At 38.8% G+C, this 16377-nt stretch overlaps 2 protein-coding genes across 2 annotated transcripts in view; both read left to right on the top strand.

The window, feature by feature from the left end:
- Nucleotides 1–16377, top strand: part of ATP13A4 (ATPase 13A4) — a 145038-nt gene that overhangs the window by 54807 nt on the left and 73854 nt on the right. The window contains exon 3 of the mRNA XM_019923232.2: nt 14524–14670. Within this exon, the coding sequence (XP_019778791.2) occupies nt 14524–14670 (147 nt within the window). The remainder of the gene's footprint in view (nt 1–14523; nt 14671–16377) is intronic.
- Nucleotides 8958–13265, top strand: LOC109547926 (developmental pluripotency-associated protein 3). Its single transcript, XM_019923233.3, has 2 exons — nt 8958–10972; nt 11180–13265. Exon 2 carries the CDS (start codon nt 11286–11288, stop codon nt 11778–11780), a length of 495 nt encoding a protein of 164 aa, XP_019778792.2. The 5' UTR covers nt 8958–10972; nt 11180–11285; the 3' UTR covers nt 11781–13265.

Below are 16377 nucleotides of genomic sequence, written 5' to 3'. Positions count from 1 at the left end.
GTGGCGAGAGTGGACATCCTTGTCTTGTTCCTGATCTTAGAGGAAATGATTTCAGTTTTTCACCAGTGAGAATGATGTTGGCTGTGGGTTTGTCATATATGGCCTTTATTATGTTGAGGTAGGTCCCCTCTCTGCCTACTCTCTGGAGGGTTTTTATCATTAATGGGTGTTGAATTTTGTCAAATGCTTTTTCTGCATCTAGTGAGATTATCATATGGTTTTTATCCTTCAGTTCTTTAATAGGGTTTATCACATTGATTGATTTGCATATACTGAAGAATCCTTGCATTCCTGGGATAAACCCCAGTTGATCATGGTGTATGATCCTATTAATGTGCTGTTGGATTCTGTTTGCTAGTATTTTGTTGAGGATTTTTCCATCTATGTTCATCAGTGATATTGGTCTGTAGTTTTCTTTTTTTGTGATATCCTTGTCTGGTTTTGGTATCAGGGTGATGGTGGCCTCGTAGAATGAGTTTGGGAGTGTTCCTACCTCTGCTATATATTGGAAGAGTTTGAGAAGGATAGGTGTTAGCTCTTCTCTAAATGTTTGATAGAATTTGCCTGTGAAGCCATCTGGTCCTGGGCTTTTGTTTGTTAGAAGATTTTAAATCACAGTTTCAATTTCAGTGCTTGTGGTTAGGCTGTTTATATTTTGTATTTCTTCCTGGTTTAGTCTCAGAACATTGTGCTTTTCTAAGAATTTGTCCATTTCTTCTAGATTGTCCATTTTATTGGCATATAGTTGCTTGTATAATCCCTCATGATCCTTTGTATTTCTGCAGTGTCAGTTGTTACTTCTCCTTTTTCATTTCTAATTCTGTTGATTTGAGTCTTCTCTCTTTTTTTCTTGATGAGTCTGGCTAATGGTTTATCAATTTTGTTTATCTTCTCAAAGAACCAGCTTTTAGTTTTGTTGATCTTTGCTCTCATTTCCTTCATTTCTTTTTCATTTAGTTCAGATCTGATCTTTATTGTTTCTCTCCTTCTGCCAACTTTGGGTTTTTTTTTTTTTTTTTTTTTTACTTCTTTCTCTAATTGCTTTAGGTAAGGTTAGGTTGTTTAATTGAGATGTTTCTTATTTCTTGAGGTAGGATTGTATTGCTATAAACTTCCCGCTTAGAACTGCTTTTGCTGCATCCCATAGGTTTTGGGTGGTCGTGTTTTCATTGTCATTTATTTTTAGGTATTGTTTGATTTTCTCTTTGATTTCTTCAGTGATCTCTTGGTTATTTAGTAGTGTATTGTTTAGCCTCCATGTGTTTGTATTTTTTACAGATTTTTTCCTGTAATTTATATCTAGGCTCATACCTGTGTGGTTGGAAAAGATACTTGATACTATTTCAATTTCCTTAAATTTACCAGGGCTTGATTTGTGACGCAAGATACGATCTATCCTGGACAATGTTCCATGAGCATTTGAGAAGAATGTGTTTTCTGTTGTTTTTGGATGGAATGTCCTATAAATATCAGTTAAGTCCATCTTGTTGAATGTGTCATTTAAAGCTTGTGTTTCCTTATTTATTTTCATTTTGGATGATCTGTCCATTGGTGAAAGTGGAGTGTTAAAGTCCCCTACTATTGTGTTACTGTCAAGTTCCCCTTTTTTGGCTGTTAGCATTTGCCTTATGTATTGAGGTGCTCCTATGTTGGGTGCATCAATATTTACAATTTTTATAGCTTCTTCTTGGGTTGGTCCCTTGATCATTATGTAGTGTCCTTCTTTGTCTCTTGTAATAGTCCTTATTTTAAAGTCTATTTTGTCTGATATGAGAACTGCTACTCCAGACTTCTTTTGATTTCCATTTGCATGGAATATGTTTTTCCATCCCCTCACTTTCAGTCTGTATCTGTCCCTAGGTCTGAACTGGGTCTCTTGTAGACAGAATATATGCAGTTCTTGTTTTTGTATCCATTCAGCCAGTGTATGTCTTTTGGTTGGAGCATTTAATACATTTACATTTAAGGTAATTATTGATATGTATGTTCTTATTACCATTTTCTTAATTGTTTTTGGGTTTGTACTCTGTAATGGCCTATATGGGAAAAGAATCTACCAAAGAGTGGATATATGTTTACATATAACTGATTCCCTTTGCTCTATACCTGAAACTTACACAACATTGTAATCAACTATACTGCAATAAAAATTTAAAAGAAAAGAATAACAACTGATCATATAGGCTCTTTTCAATCTGCTTTTCTGGAATTTTTTAAAAGGAATATCAGATTGAACTTTTCAAAGGCCTCTCAAGCCAGGAAAGTCAAATAAGGACTTGCCATCAGACTCTGACTGCAATATGTACAGATTTGGGTAAATTCCTCTCTTCTTGAGGTCCCCAAACTATCTTGAGGTTCCTGCACTTGCCAGGGACTGACCTTCCTTACTCACCTGGTAAGACTTCTGGAAACCCTGTATGCATGGTACTAGGTAAATATTTCCAAGAGTCATTATTGGCTCCATAAAGTCAATCTTAGTACTTTAAAGCTGTCTTGTCATATCTGAGTCAATAATGCCTCTGTCAAATATGACATTTCAGTCAGTGCCTTCATAATATAACCAATGTTTCCAATTGTGTCCTGTTATAAGGAGAACAGATTCTTATTGAACTTATGCAAGTAACTATATTGCCATGAAAATAAGAATACTCACTAAGAGTTTCCAAATTCTGGAGGGATCAGGTAGGGAGAAAAAGAGAAATGTTCTATCTTTGTTTACAAAGTTATCATTTATCAAATTGCTCCAAGTCATAGATAGCTTGAGAGAAAAGTTTTCCTTAAATCTGGAAAAGCAAAACATAAAAGAACCAGCAATGTTTTAAACAAAAATTATAATCATCCTGTACAGTTCATTCAGTCCTGTGGAATTAATTCTTGACCTTTTCTTAGCACTTTTTTGAAGCCATCTGTTTCTTCATTAGAGTTCTGTAAATTCTTACCCAATTCAGTAGTATGATCTGAGAGTTTATCAGAAAACTGTACTCTAGACAAAGTATCAGAGGCCTTTCTGAATCTCTGTAAGGATGAAACATATTTGTAAAAGCATCACAGTAAAACAATAACTGTCTATAAATGACAAAAGAGTTAAAATGTAAAATAGATAGCTAGTGGGAAGCAGACACATAGCACAGGGAGATCAGCTCGGTGATTTATGACCACCTAGAGGGGTGGGATAGGGAGGGTGGGAGGGAGACACAAGAGGGAGGGGATATGAGGGTATATGTATACATATAGCTGATTCACTTTGTTATACAGCAGAAACTAACACACCATTGTAAAGCAATTATACTCCAATAAAGATGTTAAAAAGAAAAATGCATGGTTAAAGTGCTGATTACAGTGCAATTGACAAGGAAATTAAGTTATCTGTGACATACACCATTTTAAGATAATAACTAGGATTATGATTGATAACATTATGCCAGGACAATCAGAATTCCAGAAATTTCATAGTTTCTATAACACTTATATACCTATACAGACACAACATAAAGCAGGCTTAGTATTACTTCTTTTTTTGACAATGCCTCCCGTGTGATTTAACATGTCAAATAAGCGTAATTAGTTTAACATCTCCCTTTTTATAAGGAGAGAGGACAAATCTCTGAGATATTTCAGGGGCCTTCTGAAACATCTCATATCTCAAAGTTAGATCTAAGTTAAAAGACTTCGTTTAGAATTTGATTTTGGGAAGTTTGTCAAATATATCAAATTTTTGTTTTTAAACACTTGGTCAAATAGGATCATGAGTCACTGTGAAATAATGCTTAGTTATTCATTTAAACAAAATAAGAATTAAATACTTCATAGGTAAATATAAATGTTATATAGTTGTAAATCGTCTTAGCTACAAAGTATAGAATCTTTGTTTTTCTAGACAGATTACATTAAGGTAAAGAAATCTTTGTTTATAATTTCTCATTAAGACCAGACCATTAATCTCAAAACAGTTTGTCCTTTTAACAGAAAACCAAATTTTGTACCAGCTTACTTTTGATATTGAAATTTATTCATTCTAACCTTAGCCAGTCCTGATGGCACATAAAATTCCTCTCTAAAGACTCTTTTTTTTTTTTCCTTTTTGCGGTACGCGGGCCTCTCACTGCTGCGGCGTCTCCCGTTGCGGAGCACAGGCTCCAGATGCACAGGCTCAGCGGCCATGGCTCACGGGCCCAGCCGCTCCGCGGCATGTGGGATCTTCCCGGACCGGGGCACGAAACCGTGTCCCCTGCATCGGCAGGAGGACTCTCAACCACTGCGCCACCAGGGAAGCCCCTAAAGACTCTTTTTTCCCACAAATTTTCTACAGCTTTCTATGTCTTTTAATTTCCCCCTTTTTTTCTTTCTCATTTAGAACTAACCAGCTTTAGGACAAAATTACTTTCTTTTCCCTTAACAAAATGTATTTCAGTTTTCTGTACCTTTAAAATTTTTTTTCCTTGAATATGAAAATGTTTTCCTTATTAATGTTAATAGTTTAAATTATGTATATTAATTAGAATTTTTAAGCTTTAGAAACCTTAATTTTTAGTAAAAACTAAGAAATAAGCAATTATGAACTGTCTTTTCCAGTAGTATTCTGTAGATTGGCAAACTTATAATTACTTTTTATAATTTTTAAAAACTTGTGCTTTCTTATAGAAAATATTTCAGTGTGGCACCAAAAATATTTGCTAATAGTCCCAAATATCTTATGTTTCTCTGTAAAAGGAAGCCTATATTCAGTAATTAATGTTTCAGTACCTTATTTTGTTTGGAAATGATTTAGATATTTAATAAATTTCCATCATTTAACTTAATCTAGCAAAACTTTAAAGTTTCCAAAAAGGTTTGGGGGAACTATTTTGAGATAGACACATCATAAAACATAACTATTCTTAAAGAGTTTACCTAAAAACTCTTACTCATTTACATTTATTTAATGTATGTATGAAAATATCATACTGAATTATTTTTATTGCTGACAAATTTTGTAACAGAGATAACAAACTTATTTGACTTTTAGTAAACCTAGGTACAATAAAAGTATTATACTTAATGTTGGTGACTAAAGGCATGTCTGCATTAATTAAATCAATGAACTTTAACTTTAATACTGAATATTTCCCAGCTCTCTTGAACCTGAAATTCATTTGGGTTACTACTATATTTCTGAGAATTTATTTTATTTAAGAGCTTAATTTTTTTAAGGCAATTAAATAGAGCTCTTTTACAAATTAATTTTGACAATACCATTCAAAAGTAGAAGCATACTACATCTGTAAGGTACATACATGGACATACATACATCCAGATAGGCACGGACAGAGTCTCATAGTTTTAGTTTTAAAGCTTTAGTCATGAATCAGGTACAATAAAAAAACTCACGGGCTTCCGTGGTGACGCAGTGGTTGAGAGTCCGCCTTCCGATGCAGGGGACACGGGTTCGTGCCCCGGTCCGGGAAGATCCCACATGCCGCGGAGCGGCTAAGCCCGTGAGCTGTGGCCGCTGAGCCTGCGCGTCCGGAGCCTGTGGTCCGCAATGGGAGAGGCCACAACAGTGAGAGGCCCGCGTACCGCAAAAAAACCCACAAAAACTCACTAGTTTATAAATAACAGTTGGAATGAATTACATCTGCTAGCTCGGATGGCTAAAGCCTTTTATTATGTGTGGAGAAGATATCAGCTTTGCATTTGCCCTTGACAAGTAATTTTAAGGAGGTTATTTGGGCAAGAGAGTCCTTCTAGCAATTTGAATTAAAAGGCCTCTTTTTTTTTTTTTTTTCAGTCTTAGGAATTGGAGATGGTCTAGATAAGGGTTCCCTGAGAAGATGAGGTAAAACATTTATATTTCAAAGGTAGAGGGAGAGAAATACAAGCTCCTCCTAGAAGGACTTTTGTCCCCTTAGGGTCAGAATTTTTTTCAAAAAATTTTTTTTTCAAAAAATTTGTTTTCAAAATGGTCATAATAATCATAGACATTTTCATCAGGCCCCTGGAATTGTTGTTGCCTTCTGTGGGGATCAATCTTGCTGTTATAAAAAGAAAGCTCAGAAAGAGATGGATAGCAAGGAGGACGACATTCAGAGGAGAAGGAAGGAGCAGAGGGAGAGAGAGAGAGAGTGAGAGGGTGTAAGAGTAAAAGAGACAGAGAGACAGAGAGGGAGAGAACTCTCAGAAGCCTCAGAGGAATTTCCAGTTCTGAAATCCTTTGAGATAATTGTGAGTTAGTTTCTCTGAGGGAAGCAATAGTGTATTCATTGTTATGTTTTTCTGAGCCGTCAAAAATACCAGTTGAGATATGCTTCTATTCTTGCCTTACATCCTTTTCTTAATTGACTGCCCAAACTAATTTAGGAGTTTCAAAGGAGCCCCATGTTGGCCAATTTTACTGTAAATCATCCCAGGTAATTGTAGTCCAGCAAGACAAATACTTGCAGGACTAAGGCCCATAGTTCTTTTTTTTCTTTTTTTTTTTTTTTGCTGTATGCAGGCCTCTCACTGTTGTGGCCTCTCCCGTTGCGGAGCACAGGCTCCGGACATGCAGGCTCAGCAGCCATGGCTCAAGGGCCCAGCCGCTCCGCGGCATGTGGGATCTTCCCAGACCGGGGCACGAACCCGTGTCCCCTGCATCAGCAGGCAGACTCTCAACCACTGCGCCACCAGGGAAGCCCAGGCCCATAGTTCTTATACATAAAACCAGGAGAAGTTTAATGAAGAAAGAGGCTGCCCTTAGAGAGTGAACTTCTCATATTCCAAAAGTAATTATTTACCAGGAAGAAAAAGAAAAAAGGAAAACAAAATCCCAAGAACAGAAGCTGGCAGCCCAAACAAAAGAGGAAGTGAAATCCTGAAGGCCACTTGAACAAAACAGAGAAGATGGGGAGTGAGATCCTGGAGGACCGTAGCTGGTCAGAGGACACCCTGTCTCCTACCAAGGTGGGAGGTTTCAGTACAGAGGACTTCCAACCAAGTTCTGGGACCACTAAGGAGACAATAGAGCTCGACTCTTGCAGGTACCTTACTCAGATCCAAGACAATGTATCCATCCGCAATGTATCCATCACCCAAAAAAGAAATTTCTTTTTTCTTTTTCCTAATCAGTATTAGGAAAATACTGATTTCCTAATACCTCTTTGGAACTTCACAATGGGTTACATTTTCTTTTTAAGGCAAGCTCAGAAGTACTACATGTTGTGGAATGAACTCCTATATAAGAGTCAGTGACTTCCCTGGAGGTCCAGTGGTTAAGACTCCTTGCTTCCACTGAAGGAGGCACGGGTTTGATTTCTACAGGGAACTAAGATCCTGCTGGTAGTGTGGGAAAAAGGATAAAAAGGGGTAGAGGATAAGTCATAGAATTGGCCTCAACTTGCTTTTAAATTTCAAGAGATGAGGCGCTTATAGCAAGGTTGGAAGAAGATAAGCAAGGTCACTCACTTCATTCAATATAAGAGTTAGTCTGGCATTTTCAGGTTCAGAAAGTCCAAGTCCACAGGAAATAAAAAATGCCCAGATTTGCTTCTTTATTTTTCTGTCCAGGTCAAACCTAAGTCTTCTGTATACATTCCATTCTTTGAAATCCACTCTTGAGTTATTTTAAATCCTACTCTTTTAGAGTTCAAGGACTGGTCTGGTTAATTCTCTTGGTAAAGAGGAGGTAAAGAGGAGACTTGAGGTGTTAAAGTGTCTAGATTTGCCAGGCAAACAATTTGGACTATCTGCATTACAAAGCAGTTATTTAACATGGTAGGTCTTCTGGTGCATTTAAGTATTTTATAAATCATTAACTGCTTGAGAGAGCTGGGAAACAGACTGAAGTGGAAATAGCTGTTTCTAGGTAAATACACTTCTTTCCCAGAAAGGAAAAATAGACTCCTAGAGATTCTAAAGTTTCCTTAAAGAGAAAAGAAGTTCCTAGTTACAGAAAAATCTCAGGAGAAACATACTGTGGAAATGAGGTACAGAGCTACACCCAACCAATATTTGTCACACCCAGCTACGGGCCAGACCTCGGACCAGGTCACGCACATTATGCATTTAATTCTTCAAGCATCCATGAAATGTGTAGCATCATCCCCACTTCCTGGATAAAGAAAATTAGGTTCAGAGAGTTGCAATGATTTTTCAATTTGGTTTGGAGCTGAGATTTGAACTCACAAAGGAGCCCATGTTCTTTCCATACTGGACAACACCAAGCTGAAAATGGAGAGAAGTTGATGAGGTCACCCACAGTGACCACTTCACAGTGACACATTTTCCCTCCCTTTCCTTTTTTTTAAATTTATTTATTGGTTTATTTATTTATTTTTGACTGCATTGGGTCTTCGCTGCTGCACGCAGGCTTCTCATTGTGGTGGCTTCTCTTGTTGCAGAGTACAGGGTCTAGGCACGTGGGCTTCAGTAGTTGTGGCACATGGGCTCAGTAGTTGTGGCTTACAGGCTTAGTTGCTCCACGGCAACTAATGTGGGATCTTCCCAGACCAGGGATCAAACCCACGTCCCCTGTATTGGCAGGCGTATTCTTAACCATTGCCCCACCAGGGAAGTCCCTCCCTCCCTCTCTTTGCCTTCTTTTCCCCCTTAAAAAGTTGGATGAATTTCTTTTTTTTAATTAAAAAAATTTTAAATTATGTAATTTTTAAAGGTTACTTTTCATTTATAGTTATTAAAATATGCATGATTTTACAGAGTCCTTAACAGAGTAGTAAACAAGAGAAAAGCCAGTGATACTACCTTATTCTAAGAAAAATGTCTCACTGTGGCATATTTATTTAACCTATACATTATACAGTATAAGTATAAATAAATGTATAAGTAAAATGTATAAGTAAATAAATGTATAAGTATAAATAAATGTATAAGTAGGTTATACATTAACCTACTTTACATTATACAGAATTACGAGTTAAAAGACCCCAGAGGTAAAAGTGATGACAGGAATGGAGCTTACAGGCGAATATATCCAAGCACCTTCAATTTAGCGATGCTACAGACTGTGATAAGATGAATTCCAGTCTCGCCTAGACTAAAGCATGCAGTTGGTGCATTGGATTAACACTGGTCTGTGGGAGCTGGGAAGTTTCAATGGTCCAATTTGCTTTTCTCTTTTTAGGGATTACAGTCTAGAGGTCTGTTTGCTTTCACACTGGGCTAAAGGGTGACAGCTTGATTTGGGGAATCAGATGTTCTGTTGCTAAGAGATAGAAATTCTGAGCAACTGGACGCTATTTGTTACAGAGTGTAGAATTCAAGGTGATATTTATCGATTTATTAACATTTTATTTATTTATTTATTTAATTTTATTTTTCGCTGTGCTGTGTGTTAATTGCAGCCTAGAGGACCTTCGTTGAGGCATGCAGGATCTTTCCTTGCAGTGTGCGGCTCTTTGCTGCAGAGCACAGGCTTCTCTCTAGTTGTGGTGTGCGGGTTTTCTCTCTCTAGTTGTGGCTCGTGCGCTCCAGGGCACGTGGGCTCTGTAGTTTTGCAGCACGTGGCTCTCTCGTTGAGGTGTGCAAGCTCAGTATTTGTGGTGTGGGCTTAGTTGCCCCGTGGCATGTGGGATCTTAGTTCCCCAACCAGGGATTGAACCCGTGTCCCCTGTATTGGAAGGCAGATTCTTTACCACTGGACCACCAGGGAAGTCCCTCAAGGTGATTTTTATACATGAGTCACAAACACCGTGGGGACGACTTGTTGAAACAAAGAGGAAGGAGCCAAGGTATAGCGTGGGAAAACCTGACCTCAGGTCTCTGTTCCCTCCTGCTCCCCATACCAGACTGGCTTGGGCAATTCTAAGCCTTGTTGATGAAGAGTTTTCTCATCTGCAAAATGGATACCATAGTTTTGCCTTTGGAGAATTGTGAGCCTAAAATAGGAAAACTGACACAAAAAGTGTTTATAAACTGCAAAGCAATCATTTGAAAATTAGTAGTTAGTATTATTTTGCTTCATTTAAGAGGACCAACAGGAGCTTATCTTCCTTATTGTTCTCACTTGGTGGCCTGAGGTCTCTGGTCCTGATGCCATTTTTATAATTTGTGTTCCTATTTACCTACAAATTATGTGTTTTCTTATGAAGTTTTTCATTGAAACTTTGTTCTTTGGCAATCCTAGTTCAGGCTGGATATAAAAGTGTCAGTCCAGTCAAATTGTATTGTTGAACAATGAATGTAGAATAGAGCAGAGGGTAAGATGGGACTCTGGAAGGGCTGGGGGATGAGGGTGTCAAACCCCTGCTCTAATGTTTACCAACCGCGACTTAGTTTCCTCACTTGTAGAATGGGGTTGGTAATGAACAGTAACTACCTCATAGGGTTTTTAAACTTTAAATGAAAGAACACACATGTGGCATTATGTGCCTAGAACATAATAAGTGCTAAACAAATATTGTTTTTATTACTGTTATTATTAGAAACTCAAAATTGTTCTCAGAACAGAGACCACATGATCTTTTGATGTGGTCAAAGGCAAAGCTGTATAATGCTGAGCTATGTCAAGGTGTGATCTAGGGAGTTGTTGGCACATTCCACAGTATCTAGAACATGTCCACAAGTTCAGTGGCTTAGTCATTGGAAATGTAGCCATCTTTGGTCATTCTTAGGCTTTGAAGGTAACTCCATACAAATTTGATTTGATTTAATTTAGTCATCTTTTCAAAAAATGCGGTAATAGCCAATTTTACTGGTTTTTAAAATTAATTCATTAACTTCCAAATTTCTACTAAGGTTTTTTTCCCCTTCCCCTCCTCGCTCTCCCACCCCTCCTTTCCTCTCTTTTTCTTTTCTTTCCATAACCTCCTTCACTTTCCCTCCTTTCCTCTCCCTTTCCCTCCCCTCCCTACTTCCTTTGCTTTGCTTTTCCCTCTCCTCTCCCTTTTCTCACTGCTCTCTCCCTCTCCCTCTCTCTCTCTCAGAATCTGTGCCAGGCCTGGCTGGAGCACAGACATCCATCAAACATGATCCCTACCCACAGTCCAAGAGGAGTGATAAGGTGAGGGGGCAAAGGGCAATGCCATGAGGTAGAATGTGGTGAGAATCTCAAATACCCTGATGGTTTAGAGGACAGATCACCCAGAGAAATTAGGGTGGTTCCCATGACATGAACTTTGAGCCAGACCCTGAAGGATGGTTAAGATCTAGCCCCATGAGGTTGGATTTCCACGGTGTGTCAGCTTGGATTTTTCTCCCTCTTTCTTAGCTCTATAGTTCTTCCAGGCTACTTTGTAGCAATTTGAGTCTAAAGCATCACCTGCCACTGGAACCCAAAGGTCTAGGAGGAGCTTCAAGCTGTGACAAGACTCCCAATGGATTCATCTGAGGTTAACCCAACCTGGACCCTGGAGTCTCCTCAAACATCCATCGATGAAAATTCCCAGGCAATTCCAGTTGCCTCTCAACCTATGTCTGAAGTGTTAATAAAGAACCTCAGTAACGTGACGCCCAACCCGAGTATCAAATTGCCATTCATTCTACCAGAATGTCTACGTCAACCAACTGGGCGGTTACTTGGTGAAACCATACCCTATAGGAGAGGGGTGAGGACCGTGTTAACTGATCGGAGAGATAAGATAGAACGTCTGATTCAATCTGTTAAAAAACGCTACAGCAAAGGAGTTCCTCGGTCTGACTCTCAAAGAGAACCATGGCAGAATGATGTTGAGACTCAGTCAAGAGGGCAAAGGTTTAGAAGTAGCTGTCGTTTTTGCTGGTTTCACAGAGATCCTTCTGAGGATAATTATGAGAATTATTACCACAATAAGTATTACAGTAATTATGACATGGAGTCGAAGGAGCCATAAACCTTATTCTTGTACTATTTTTTATTCCTGGTAATTTTAGGATCATTATGAAGCTTGGGAAAGATTGTGCACCAATATTTTGATAACCTATATTACAAGTTCTGTGATGTCCATTTTTCTTGCATCTCTTTACTACCTTAATACAGTAACTCATAAGGAATCTATGTAGCTTGCATTTGAATGACTTGAATATATTTCAGTTCCACTTTGTGAAACAAATTAACTTGTGTGGAAGGAAAGTGAAGAAAACGTTGGGTGGCTTGACCACAGCATTGTTAGAACAGCGTGTTGAATTGTAATAAAAATTTTTGACGTGCTGTTTCAATTTTCAGTAGCAAATAAATGTGTTTATAGGGGATCTTATTAAAATTTGAGACTTATTTGAGTACCTTTAAAAAAATTCTTGTTATTTTAGACTTGTTTTTTTCTTTTTTTTTCCTACGGTACGCGGGCCTCTCACTGCTGTGGCCTCTCCCGTTGCGGAGCACAGGCTCCAGACGCGCAGGCTCAGCGGTCATGGCTCACGGGACCAGCCGCTCTGCAGCATGTGGGATCTTCCCAGACCGGGGCATGAACCCGTGTCCCCTGCATTGGCAGGCGGACTCTCAACCACTGCGCCACCAGGGAAGCCCTAGACTTGTTTTTGCTGGCTATGTATTAACTGAATAATACTTATCCCCATCATATTCCCAGGGTGTAAATATCCAGCATTCTAATATTTTGTGATATTGTCCTGTTGGGAAGGAAGTTTATACATTTGGGTAAGGTTAGAAAACAAGGGCACAGACATTTGCACATATTAACCTCTTGGAAGAAGTTATCAGTTGATCTTGGTTGGAGGGAATTGAAAGAATGATAGTGGTATATAATACTAAGGGAAGATGCAGCCCCAATGGTGTTTTAGTTCAGTTATTTTCTTTCATAACCTAAGTGTACACAGACCTGGATTTCTTTGTGGGTTAAAAGAGATACATAAAACTCATCTTCTGCCATCCAACTATCTTTTGTTCACTTTAAAAATATATTAAAGAATTGGGTACATGGGACTTCCCTGGCGGTCCAGTGGTTAGGACTCCTGCTCTTTCACTGCCCAGGGCCTGGGTTCGATCCCTGATTGGGGAACTAAGATCCCACAAGCTGCATGGTGTGGCCAAAAAAAAGAGGATCCAGTTGCAAAGCAACTAGAGACCTGGTGGTATTCAGAATGAAGCAGAAATAGCCCAAACCTGGACGACTGTGCAAACAAATGGCAAAGAAGTTCAACAGTGATGTTAAAAAGGGATATTAAATATTAATACCCATCAAAGTAGGTCTTCAGAGGTTGTCCTACTTAGAACTACTCAAACCATCATGGTCTACAGCATGGGTGAATGTGGGTGGTCTTGAGGTTTTGTTAAACTTGCAAGCTGTTCCTAGAGGCAAGGCCGTCTTGACTGCTGTATGCATTTGAAAATCATTGACTAGTGAAAAAACTTATTTGTTGTAATTGTGTTAAATTTATTAAAAAAAAAAAAGATCTAGCCCCATGAAGACTTAAAGAGAGGAGAGAAGGATGCGCATTCCAGGCTGAGGAAGCAGCAGGAGCAAAGGCATGGAGGTGGGCCTCTCCTGAGGAAAATCAATGTAAGAGATTAGCTACAACAACTACTAACCCTTCTCCCTGCCTTTTGCAGAGTCAGCTCAGACACTCTTCATGGCAAAAGTGGGTGTGGTGGAGACAGTCCCTTGTTCTGACCTACATTCCCACGCATCAAATTGTTTCCCAGGCTTGACTTCCCTGGCCATTCTTCCTAGCTCCCAAGGTTTACCAGACATCCAAGTGGAAGTTATGTGTGGCATTTACCCATTCAGATAGTAAACTATTATCACATCAGTCTCTAAGGGACCATTGTGGTACCTGTTACTCAATCCAGCACTGCTCCCTCTAGTTTTATTCTGTGTTGGAGTCATCAGTGAACTGCAAAGGGAAGCAGCTTCAATTAGGGTCACGCATGAAGATACCTTCCTCAATGCTACCTGTGCTAACATCTTGACAATTATCCTTGGGCATGCTCAGTTCATATTTTCAGTATTTTTCCCATCCACTCATCAAACTTTCACTGAGCAGATCAAAATTCCCCACGTGGATGGGATATAAGGGACGGTAAAACATGGTCCTTACCTTCAAGATAGTCTAGAAGAACTAAGAGAATGCAAGGCAGAAGGTAATTGGGAGCACAAGAGAAGGACAGTGAAAATCTTTTAGAATTAGTATAGTGACAGTCCCCCAAACCACACCCCCCCAACCGAAGAACGTGTTAAAGAGGTTGTTCTGGAAGAGGTGGAATTGTTAAGCCTCAAAACATGGGAATAGTTCTGTTGACCTGGCCTCCTAAACCTTGAGACATACAGAAACACTTTGGAATGCTTGCTTGTTTTTTTTTTCCCCTGTGAAATTTGTATCTGGCCGTAGCCCCATGGTTGGAGGGTAATAGGGAAAACTAGCTCTTACCTGAGCATCTGCCTCATGACTCTTGAGCGTTGTTGTGTGTGCCAGTATTCACATCCTGATTCCTCTGTAAGTGATGGCAAGACTTTTCCCCTCAAGGCTCTAGATCTACCAGATTTCAAAGGCATAGGACTCTGTCAAGAATGTTTAACTCTGTAAACATACAGAATTATATTCAAATAATGTTTTTCAGGTTGAATTCTAGACTGATGACCTCTCTTAACTTCACGGGGGTTTTGGTGTTTATTTCCTCAGGATGAATTCCAAACTTACTCTTGGAAGAAGGTAGTGTGGATCTGCCTGTCAGCATTGAACAGTGCATTTCGGCTCATTCCTGATCACCCTCTCATCACAGATGAGGAATATATCATAAATAGAGCCATAAGAAAGCCAGACCTAAAGGTAAGTACACTTATGGCTCCTGCAGGTGCTAAAGAAATTTAATCATTTTTCCCTCCAAGTGCAAGATTAAATTTATATATAGCCAAAACTTTAGAATAACAATAAATAGAATATAACCGTTAAAAATTGTGAAGCACTACATTGTATACCTGTAATTATATAATATTGTACAGCTACTATACTTCAATACAAAAATATTAAATTCAGATCCTCCACTGTGCCAATCTTCTTTTTTTCTACTTGTAAGCTCTTTTTTAAATTTGAATTTTATTTTATTTATTTATTTTTTATATAGCAGGTTCTTATTAGTTATCTATTTTATACATATTAGTGTATATATGTCAATCCCAATCTCCCAATTCATCCCCCCCCCACAACTTTCCCCCCTTGGTGTCCATACGTTTGTTCTCTACATCTGTGTCTCTATTTCTGCCTTGCAAACTGGTTCATCTGTACCATTTTTCTAGATTCCACATATATGAGTTAATATACAGTATTTGTTTTTCTCTTTCTGACTTACTTCCCTCTGTATGACAGTCTCTAGATCCATTCACATCTCTACAAATGACCCAATTTCATTCCTTTTTATGCCTGAGTAATATTCCACTGTATATATGTACCACATCTTTATCCATTCTGTCGATGGGCATTTAGGTTGCTTCCATGACCTGGCTATTGTAAATAGTGCTGCAATAAACATTGGGGTACATGTGACTTTTTGAATTATGGCTTTATCTGGGTATATGCCCAGTAGTGGGATTGCTGGGTCATATGGTAATTTTATTTTTAGTTTTTTAAGGAACCTCCATACTGTTCTCCATAGTAGCTATATCAATTTACATTTCCACCAACAGTGCAAGAGGGTTCCCTTTTCTCTACAGCCTCTCCAGCGTTTGTTGTTTGTAGATTTTCTGATGATGCCCATTCTAACTGGTGTGAGGTGATTCCTTATTGTAGTTTTGATTTGTATTTCTCTCATAATTAGTGATGTTGAGCAGCTTTTCATGTGCCTCTTGGCCATCTGTATGTCTTCTTTGGAGAGATGTCTGTTTAGATCTTCTGCCCATTTTTTGATTGGGTTGTTTGTTTTTTTAATATTGAGCTGCATGAACTGTTTATATATTTTGGAGATTAATCCTTTGTCCATTGATTCATTTGCAAATATTTTCTCCCTTTCTGAGGGTTGTCTTTTTGTCTTGTTTACAGTTTCCTTTGTTGTGCAAAAGCTTTTAAATTTCATTAGGTCCAATTTGTTTATTTTTGTTTTTGTTTCCATTACTCTAGGAGGGGGGTCAAAAAAGATCTTGCTGGGCTTCCCTGGTGGCACAGTGGTTGAGTCTGCCTGCCGATGCAGGGGACATGGGTTCGTGCCCCGGTCCGGGAAGATCCCACATGCCGCGGAGTGGCTGGGCCCGTGAGCCATGGCCGCTGAACCTGCATGTCCAGAGCCTGTGCTCCCCAATGGGAGAGGCCACAACAGTGAGAGCTCCATGTACCACAAAAAAAAAAAAAAAAAAGATCTTGCTGTGATTTATGTCAAAGAGTGTTCTTCTTATGTTTTCCTGTAAGAATTTTATAGTGCCTGGCCTTACATTTAGGTCTTTAATCCATTTTCAGTTTATTTTTGTGTATGATGTTAGGGAGTGTTCTAATTTCAATCTTTTACATGTAACTGTCCAGTTTTCCCAGCACCACTTATTGAAGAGA

Source organism: Tursiops truncatus, chromosome 4 (genome assembly GCF_011762595.2).
Source record: "Tursiops truncatus isolate mTurTru1 chromosome 4, mTurTru1.mat.Y, whole genome shotgun sequence".
Lineage (NCBI taxonomy): Eukaryota > Metazoa > Chordata > Mammalia > Artiodactyla > Delphinidae > Tursiops > Tursiops truncatus.
This window is presented reverse-complemented; position numbering and strand designations above follow the sequence as displayed.

Coding starts and splice junctions, on each gene's coding strand:
- LOC109547926 (XM_019923233.3), top strand. CDS start 11,286: ATGGATTCATCTGAGGTTAACCCAACCTGGACCCTGGAGTCTCCTCAA.